A 9,723-nucleotide genomic window follows, 5' to 3' on the forward strand; every position below is an offset into this window, starting at 1 on the left:
AATTAATAATTAATCGTGTTTGAGAAGCCTTTCGAATACGCTAGACTGTAGTGTGGAATTGGAATTTGTTTTGTGTGTGTTCTTTTTTCATTCAATTTTGCTTAAATAAATATTGTGTATCAGTTTTATCGTACTATATCATATTCTGTACAGGTAAAAGATTTATACATTTCTGTTGCTTGGGAGTTTTTGTCTACAATTCCGTGTATCCATATCTGTTAATTTAATGTGAAAGTGTTTCTTTCAATTCTTATATTGTTCGTATTCACCTAGTTTATTTTCATCTTGTATCTTGTTTGTTTATTCATTACCCGGTTCCGGCATATTTTTGCTTTCCTACTTGCAGTTATTTTTTAAAAATTTGCTTCTTACAGTTTTATAAATATATTCGGTTTGTATTTATGCGTTTCGTTTTGCTATTTGGTTTTCTTTGTTTAATTTGTAATTTTTAATACATATTTGTTCTTTGAAGTTTATTTAATTATTGTATAAGCAGCCTGTAGATTTGCTCAACGACGGTTTTTTAGACGCTAGAGGTGAAGTATTTTTGTCTTCTTTTTGATTTATACAAAGTTTTTCAAACGATTTATAAAAAAGGTGAATTGAATTATTAAATTGATCGTATTGTATTACTCAACTAAACTGTCATCCGAGATAAACAACTTACAATACATTGTGTAAAAATACAAAGTAATCTCATATTGATTAGTCATACATTACATACACATTCCGACGCATATATAAAGTACTTTCCGTTTATTACATATATAGTAAGTACATATACATATAAATATATAATTAATTTCCTATCTTTTTTTCATGTTTGTTTTTTTGCGGTTGCGCTACTTAAGATTATTGTACAAGCAAATCAAAACCTTTTGGAGGTTGTCAAACAAAACCAAATATCAAAAATCCAGAAAAAGACAACGAACAATTCGTTAAACAAAAACATGGAACTACACTCTTTCGACTCGTGACCAGAATTTATCTGTTCCTTCCCCTTCATCCACATACTTCCCATCCTCATCTACTGATACTCATCATCGCTGCTTAGCAGCATGGTCTTCTCATTGTAGTTCTGACTGATGGTCGCCACACGTTGTCCACCCGGCAGGAATTTCCGTTGATTGCCAAGAGTCTTGGGTGCCACACATCCATTGTTGCCACCGCCAGTTGCCACCGCATTGTATCCACCACCGTTTGCATTTGTGCCGCCCATGGATGCCGCTTGAGTTGCTCCACCGCCGCTGCTTGGATCATCGGGATCGTAGCTCGACACGCGAATGCCACGCGAATTCTTGCCACCTGCACACGAATTTCGTTATTTACTAAATGATTGACACAAGTACTAAGTACAAATTGGGAGGAGATTGAAACTCATGCCTTTAAAAAACATGCAGAATATTGGCAAGCAAAGGAAAGACGTCGCTGTTAAGCTTATTGTACATTTATTTAATACAGATAATTTATAAGATATATTTTATACAGTTTGTTTAAACATTTACAAAAGTTAATAAGAGAAAAAAAAAACATAAGCACGAGCTTTCGATTTGAGTCTATCACAAAAGAAAATTAAAGAAGCAACCAGATTTTTATGTTTTTCGTTTTTTTTTTGTATCTTTGAGCTAAAGAATTTTGTAATCGAAATATATTTGTATACTCGTTAAATGCATAATAAGCTAAGTACATCAAGTGTGTAAAGAAAACTTCAAGGAGTTGAGAGCTCTCCTTGAAGATTCTGATATGGAAAATTCACCAAAATTGCCAAGTTAATTGTTATGGTTAATTGTTAGCCTATTGAGTCTGCGAAGTCTGCTAATCTGGGCTCATATTTTGGACATAAGCTAAGCTCCGTTTTGAATCTGATCTGTTTGTATTGCCATTTTATACAAATAATTACATACAATACATATAGTAATAAAATCTTTGTTTACAAATACATAATATTTTACAATATTATCCATTAGGTATAATAGTTATATTAAACATATTAGAATGCGTCTTTTTTGTTTTCTTGTTACAATTAACATTTAAATAAGTTTGAATAAAATGCTTAAATCGTAAACGTAAATATAATGAAAAAGGATTACACACACACAATAATCAGCAAATCAGATGGGACAAGAATATTGAGGAATATAAAAGAATTGATAAAAGAATACACATATGTAGAAACATTCAATTTATGTCGAGTTCCATAATTGAACTCTAAGGTAACTAGGCAATTTTAGTTTTGGGTTTTGTTGAGTGCGCGCATTCTTTTGTTAAGTACGTGTAAACTAGGCCTAATACGTATTTTAGTTAATCTTTATATTTTTTTTTTGTTGTTTTTAGTGTTCAAAGCGGCAACAAAAGGCAACTGTGGTGTCGTTTTGTAAGCTATAAGTACACTTGATTTGTCTTTCTTGTTTTTTTTTTTTTTTTATGTTACTTTTTCATTGTTTCGTTCAATTTTTTTTAAATAGTATTTTTATCGCGGCATCGCTAGTTTTTATTATTTATGTTTACAGTTTTTCGTAACGCTGAGCTGAGGTTACTTCTGCAAAAGATAAGAAACAGAAATAGAAACAAAAATGTAAATCATAATGATAATGTAATTATGTGTGAATGAAAGCAAAGTAAGAAAAAAAAGAAAGATAAGATTAACAATAGCTACAGAGCGCAGGCAACAAACATTCAAGATAGAAAAGAGAGATCGAAAGAAGAAGAAAAACGCTCAAAGAAGAACGTGTGAAAGACGCAACTTACCTGAACTGTATTGTGTGTACTGTTGGTACTGTGGATGGAAATTGTGTATAGCATCTGTCATAATATCCTTGGGATTCATGGTTTCCTAAGAAAGTACAACAACATCTTAGTGAATGAAATTCGCACTAATTCGACTTACCTTAAGACTGCTGGAAATCGATTGCATAGTCACAGAGCGTCCATGGCCATCACCAATGCAGCTGCGCGCATAAACCTAGAGAAAATACAGAGAATAGGTTATTTAAAAATAGTCTAGTTTAGTAATCTTATCAACAAAGTACTTATTAAGCGTCATTACGATATCATAGTTAATCTGAACAGCAACCCTAACAATATTGTTATTAAATACACCAAACATGTAGTATTAAATAGCAATTTATCAATCTATTCAATGGCAATAATAAACTGGGAATCTACCACATGATTCATTTGGCAGGCATGACTGTATTTTCGCACGAGGCAGAAACAAAAAAAGATAGTTAAATTTCTTCACTCGCTGACACTGATTGTGAAACTATAGAAACAAAAACTTGCACTTGTTGATAAACAATAAAACGCGCGTATCTTATCTTACGACTCACATACTCTATATACACTTCGCTGACTGTAATATCGTTATGGCACATAAATACCTGTCAAATCTTGTCAGCAATTCACTCACCTGATAGGGGAAAGCATAACGCAACGCAATGGCAGCGAAAAGCATTTCAATGCATATGAAAAAGTTCTGATAGCCAGCGGAAACGGTACCAGCCGATGTGACAGTGCCAGCACTGTCAACAATGGGCGATATGACCTGAGCCTTCTCGAGAATGGCCAAGCCGACGCCCTGCCAGAAGGACAAGAAGATGACCGATTTGATGGTGCAGAATTTCAGTACGGGCTCAAAGGGTGTCAGCAGATCGCGTGTGGCAAAGTAAAACAGATAGAGACCGTACAGAGCCAGCGAGACGGAAATGTTGTAAATGATGGTTATGTAAATATAACCGCCATCGGCGCTGTAAATACACAAAAAACAGGAGAAAGATGTATGAGTTGGGTGCAGGAGGTGATAGATTAGCATGCGATTGTGGGTGTACAGACCTCCAGTCGCCATCGTGATAGTGTCCGAATGCCTGCAGAAAGATGATGATGAAGGCGACCAGCGGCTTAACCAAACAGAACTGTAACGTTGCCTGCTTGCAGAAGCGCAGAAAGCCAATAGTGTAGGTCTTGCCCTTGAGACAGCAAGTGCCATACAAGCACGATGTCTTTATGGGCTTGCCACGTATCTCCGACATAATGTTGCCCTCGCCGCCCAAGTATTCGTAGCACAGCGACAGAAAGTTGTAAATGACAAAGGCTAAAAGCAAGAGGGGAAGATTAGTATTGAACTAAGAGACATATATAATATGGGATAACGCACCTTCATAGCAATCGCGCACCGTAAAGAAGTAGATGTAAACATTGTCCGAGTTGAAGAACAGCAAACTAATCCACGAATAGGTGGCATAGATGGGCACAATGAACAATATGCGAACTATCCAACGTTGCTCCTGTGGATTGGTATACCAGCGCAAATGCTGATAGATCTGCAAATAGAAGCGAGAGAGAGAGAGACACACGATTAATATCAATTTCGACGTGAGAGAATGTCCAATTTACCTGTTGACATGTGACAAACAGCGCTGCCCAGACAAATACGCCGGCTAGCACCTGTGCGGTCTTCGTTTGCAGGAATATGCCATCGCCCACATGGAGGAGTGGATCCAATGGCTCCTGTGCAACAGCTGGAGTTTTCATTTGTACCACGTAATTCGTATTCGGTTTCACGGTTGTTGTTGTTGCAGCAGTTCCGTTGCCACTCACAACAGCAGCAGCGACGCTGCTCACAGTTATTGCCGCCTCAATGAGACTGGCCGGCGTTGTGCTCATGCTGTCCACACAAAAAGGAAAACAAACGCAAATAACAAAGCGCACAAATTAGATGAAATTACATTAGATATTATTATTAGCTATGTATGTATACTAAGCATAAGTAAATTCTAGTTTGTAAACATGCCACACAACGAGGCACGCTAGATTCACAGAATTAAAAATTGTATCTTTTGTGTGTTGTGTGCGTAGCGAGTTGCAACTAAATTGGGTCAACAACGAAAATACAGCTAAATGGAGAGGCACGCATTAGATCATCATCATCATCGCCATCATCGTCATCATTGCTGTCGTCATGATGATAGTCAACATTGCGACAGAGAGACACGCAACGCAACATTACATTTATACATATATATTAGGTAGACAGAAAACTCGGCAAAACTTTACTTTCAGGGGCATGGAAATTTACCAAACTCAGGGTCACTTCAAACTGCTCCATATCGATTATATATACTAGAAGTATGTGTGCCAATAGAACAAATACATATATTGCATATTATACGACGCGACTAGGTAAACAACAACGACAACAACACCTAGGAAAGCGAACAATCAATAAACAAGTGTGAAACAAGGTGCAGGCACGCGAACTCGCTGAACTGAGGGAAAAGCGTCGCTAAGAGCCAATTAAATATGCATTAAGACGTGCATTGATAATTATACGCACATTATATACTTATATTGCATATAAATTGCAGCGGACAATTGAATTAAGCAGCATCAGGTTGCGTTCATTCAACCGAAATCAATCAGAGAATTGATAAGGAGAACGTATTTATTATAATTTTATTATAAAAATTATACGGTAATGATTTAATTATGATTTGTAAGACTCTTCTTCAAGGGTAATGTTTAATTGTGAGTAAAAACCCACTAATAATTCATTATTTTTAAGTGGATTTATAAATTTTAAGTGTTTGAACTAATTATTATTTTTCAGTTTCTTTATAAATTATAATTTTAGATTATGGAGGCGCCTCAAGTCAAATTGTTTTATGCGCGAATTTTAAAATATAATTAAAGGTGGTTATTTATTTGTATAAGTATCACAAATTAGGAAATTGACCTCAATTGCTCTAGAAATATGGTCACATCTCAAAATATTTGTAAACAGAACATAGCCTGGCGCCAGAAAGAGATGGAAGATGCATAACTCAATCAGCTGATATCGATAAAAATGAATGATGGAAGTGGAGAACAAACAATCCTTGAAACCAGCATTGGAGACTTTTTGTGACTTTTTTGGTATTGAATTATTTAGAAATTTTATTGCGGCAGTTCAGCGAATTTAGTTAGTGTTTAATGGACATGAGTATCAGGTTTGCTTAACAAGTAAGATGCCAGATAAATGCCAGAAATAACGCAAATGACTCAAAGCAATGCAAAACTGGAACTGAACTTGAAAGTTAAAGCGTACTGATTTCTCTCTTTCCCACTCTCTCTCATTGGCGCTAACACAAATACAAATTGCACGTTAAACGAGCTGAAAACAATGCGTATATGAAGAGTACGAGAAATACTTAAAGTGTCTTGTATGGCACTGAAACCCAAAAAGTGTGAAGGGTAAAGCGGCGAAACAAATCTGCAGAGCAATAAGTAGTTAAAATAGCTAAAATGGCCCGAAGACTGAATGAAGAAAGAGGAGAATAGAAACAAAAGAAGTCGAGGCAAAGAAGCAAAGCACAGACGCAAAGCAAAAGCAACAACAAGTTGCTGTTGGTGAAGATATACAAGAGTCTCATTTATATATTGGCACAAAGCACAAAAGTCTCCACATACACTTCAAGTCTCCAATGCGAGCCAATCGAAGTGGCGTACGAAGCGCGGAAGCGTTTTTGAGAGACAAGAAAAGCCATATACTGTATATGTATAAACATACATACGCATTAGTGTGTGTGTGTGTGGGAGTATGGGCTGAAATCAAAACCAACAACAGCAACAACAAAATTGGAAGGCAGTGCTAATTACATTTTTGGACACGACTCGTTTTGTGGGGTTTCAGTATTAGCAGTTGTTAAATTGATTTTCATGAAATTATTGGCCAAAAATTCACTGTAAATAAATACATGTACATGTATGCAGCTTAAATGCCAACAACATATGCGACCTTTATGAGGGGGGAAGCAGAGGGCGACTTCTCTTTGCTTATCACAGCACACACACTCATACCCTCATGCAATTTTATATGTGTTCATATTGCCCACTCACACCTGCTTATCAAATGCGAAAAATAACGACGTTGAAAATAAAAACACGCACTCACACACACAAACATACTCAGCAAATTTCGTCATCGAAATGGGAATTTTTTTGTAGCTTGCAACTCGTCCATCTCAGGGAAAACAACTTTTACACACACAATCACGAACAGTTAGCTACGCAAACACGTTAATGCAAGTTAATTACCTTTTTATAAATGCAACTTTTCACGATTTTGCTATTGCGTTTCTTTATTTTTTCACAGCCCGAAATTCCGTTTAATTTGCCAGCTCCCAACAAATTGCTACTCTAATTTTTCTTCTTCTTCTCTATGTCGCTGCGACGCGAACACACGACGTTCGTGGTGTCTGCTGCAAGACGGAGAAACGTAATCACTTTCGAATTTAATATAGCACGTATTGGCAGCACACGGTTTTTGTAATTACCAATTAATTATTTAAACGTATTGCTTAGCAAAATCGTTAGGAAGCGGACTTAAATTTTTTGTTTTTTCACTCTGACTTTTCTTCTTTCTGTTTTATTTAACACCTGTGTCGGAATGTGCCCACAAGCAAAATTTAAAAAATATACGTTTTAACACCAAAGGTATATACCAAAATACCGAAACCCACATAATAGACTTTCGGCTACACTTCGTGTGGTGTATGGTTTTTCAAAGCACGTGAGAATTGAATATAACTCGAGATTTACAAAAATATATATGCACAGATTCCCATTAAAAATATAGTTTTTCAAAAAAGTGTCATATCAATAAACTAGTAACGGCATTTTATTCACAGAATGTGGATGTAGACTTGGTGACAGCATTTGAAGTTCAAAAATACCGAATTACATTTCTGCTAATTAGCCAAGTTGTAATTAATCATAATATACTAATTTTAAAGTTACCATCAGAAAATAATATGTTTAACTGGGGAAAATAATGTAGAAATGTTGAATACTCATTTTATTTAAAACTACAATATTGTAAGCAAGTTACAATACTAAAAATAAACCGAAATACAACGGCCACTTATTCTAAAACGCTGTATAAAACTGTTTGCTATAGCACCACGCAAGAACAGCTGTCGCAAGGCGAACAGCTGTAGTATTTGTCATATCGATAACATTATCGATACTCGCGCAAAAGTTATTGCCATGAAATCAAAACAACCCATTTGTTTCTTTTCTTTTTCTTATCTAGTCGAACTTTGAACGTCCGTTGCGGGCGCTGCTCGAATAATGTAAATATAACTAAGGCGCTAAATTAAAAGTGCAATATGGACTTTCGTAACGCCCGTGCCCGTCAACCGGAAATCGTGCGCTCCGTGCAAAAGGATGCACGTTACACCAACGAATTGGCCGAGGACTTGTCAGATATATTGCGAATAACCGGGCCACGCAACTGGATCAAGTACAATCAGTTATGCCAACTGTTAGCTCAGTTAAGTTACCATGGCTTCGCCTCTGTCAATAACCTACAAACGTTGGGTGAGGAATACACAGGCATCATACAAGTGGATGGCAACTACAAGCAAATTCCCAGTCGACTGGTTAGCAAAGTCCTTGATACTAAATAAAATCGTAGCTAATCCATTACTTACATTATTACAGCTCCAACTGATGGCCATTATACTAGAGTTCGGTGGAGATGCGTTGTTCTTACGTCTGCTGCAAAAACTGGAACTCTACATAGCTGAGCACCAAGAGATTGTTCCGGATGCCAAGAAGAAGCTGCAACACCTCATTCAGCGCATGCGACAATCGCCCAGTTACATTAAGGCGTTGCACAAGTCTCTATTCTATCTGGACGCCAGCAAATATCAGCTGTCCAAGCGCACCACAGGCATCAACTATGTGCTAATCCGGCACTGGTTGCAGCCTGAGTTTTCGCTGTATGGCTACAAAATATTGGGCATCATTACATTCCTGCAAGTGACCGTCTCGCTGGCCATTGGTGGCTGGGAGACGTGGAAAGAGCACAAGCGCCAGCAACTGGAGGCCATCAAGCAGGCCGGAAAACGTTTTCTGCAGCGCGAGTCGAGTGTCAAGTCTTCAGCAGGAGATGCTCCTCAGTGTATTCTTTGCATGGAGCCGCGACAAAATAACAGTCTAACGCCGTGTGGTCATCTCTTCTGCTGGAGTTGCATACTCGAATGGCTTGAGGAACGTGACGAGTGTCCGTTGTGCCGTGAATCGCTGAAAAAGTCGCAGGTCATTCAACTGCAGAATTATGCCTAGGAAAATAACGATTTTAGGTAGCCTTTTATGCCTACTCTCTGATTTAACATCATGGATTATATACATCTCTTAGTATGCTTGAGAAGTGTGGGCATTTCGGGGATCATCTTCATCCCTTAATAATCCTATAACAGGCAATTCTTGAATTCTATTGAGCTCTTTTTAGTCTTAGGAAGTGCTGGTCTTTTCATAATTATTATCCTTTTTTGTATTACGAAACGTTAGAATTTCTGGGATTGAGACGAACCCTTCTTATGTTTAAGTATAAAGCGATTTCGGGTTATTTAATTTTTTTCTACGTCTAAGTATTAAAACCTTTTTGGGATATTCTTGAACCCTTTTTATGTCTTAGAAATATTATCCTTTTTGGGCTTAAGATCAGAAACTCGTTTTATCCTTTCTTACCTTTAAATCGAGAGCATTTGTTGAACCTTTTTTGCGCCAAATAAAACAGGTATATTTAGGATTTGATTTCATCTTATGAAAGTAAGCATTTCAGAGATTGTGTTGAATATATTTCTGGTATTCTGTTCCTGTATATGTCTAAGTACTTCTGAGATAATCTTGAACCCGTTGGAAATTCTGGAATGCTCTGAAATCTTTTAAGCATACAAAATT

The 9,723-nt window shown here is 36.8% G+C and overlaps 2 protein-coding genes across 4 annotated transcripts; one reads left to right on the plus strand and one right to left on the minus strand.

The window, feature by feature from the left end:
- Positions 1 to 739: 739 nt before the first annotated feature.
- On the minus strand, positions 740 to 7,433 carry LOC132794410 (transmembrane protein 184B). 3 transcript variants are annotated; one of them, XM_060804853.1, is made up of 9 exons: positions 7,311 to 7,433; positions 7,072 to 7,235; positions 4,393 to 4,663; positions 4,154 to 4,319; positions 3,832 to 4,090; positions 3,410 to 3,746; positions 2,888 to 2,962; positions 2,749 to 2,833; positions 740 to 1,305 (listed from the first exon to the last, which is right to left on the minus strand). In XM_060804853.1, exons 3-9 carry the CDS (start codon positions 4,660 to 4,662, stop codon positions 1,028 to 1,030), a joined length of 1,470 nt encoding a protein of 489 aa, XP_060660836.1. In that variant the 5' UTR covers position 4,663; positions 7,072 to 7,235; positions 7,311 to 7,433; the 3' UTR covers positions 740 to 1,027. The 3 variants fall into 3 exon arrangements, with proteins under 3 accessions (XP_060660836.1, XP_060660835.1, XP_060660837.1); XM_060804852.1 differs by having other exon boundaries at positions 7,072 to 7,424; XM_060804854.1 differs by lacking the exon at positions 740 to 1,305 and adding an exon at positions 1,590 to 2,539 and having other exon boundaries at positions 7,072 to 7,422.
- Positions 7,434 to 8,024: 591 nt separating this feature from the next.
- On the plus strand, positions 8,025 to 9,440 carry LOC132794412 (peroxisome biogenesis factor 10). Its single transcript, XM_060804856.1, has 2 exons — positions 8,025 to 8,417; positions 8,479 to 9,440. Exons 1-2 carry the CDS (start codon positions 8,145 to 8,147, stop codon positions 9,103 to 9,105), a joined length of 900 nt encoding a protein of 299 aa, XP_060660839.1. The 5' UTR covers positions 8,025 to 8,144; the 3' UTR covers positions 9,106 to 9,440.
- The last annotated feature ends 283 nt before the right edge of the window (positions 9,441 to 9,723 follow it).

This window comes from Drosophila nasuta, chromosome 3 (genome assembly GCF_023558535.2).
Source record: "Drosophila nasuta strain 15112-1781.00 chromosome 3, ASM2355853v1, whole genome shotgun sequence".
Classification (NCBI taxonomy): Eukaryota; Metazoa; Arthropoda; class Insecta; order Diptera; family Drosophilidae; genus Drosophila; species Drosophila nasuta.

Bases quoted from the DNA above. Each gene is read 5' to 3' on its own strand.
- LOC132794410 (XM_060804853.1), bottom strand. From the start codon at position 4,662: ATGAGCACAACGCCGGCCAGTCTCATTGAGGCGGCAATAACTGTGAGC. The intron at 4,320-4,392 runs GTAAATTGGACA...TTCTATTTGCAG, and splicing joins TGTTTGTCACATGTCAACAG to ATCTATCAGCATTTGCGCTG. The intron at 1,306-2,748 runs GTAAGTTGCGTC...ATTCGTGTGCAG, and splicing joins GTACACACAATACAGTTCAG to GTGGCAAGAATTCGCGTGGC.
- LOC132794412 (XM_060804856.1), top strand. From the start codon at position 8,145: ATGGACTTTCGTAACGCCCGTGCCCGTCAACCGGAAATCGTGCGCTCC. The intron at 8,418-8,478 runs GTTAGCAAAGTC...ACATTATTACAG, and splicing joins AGCAAATTCCCAGTCGACTG to CTCCAACTGATGGCCATTAT.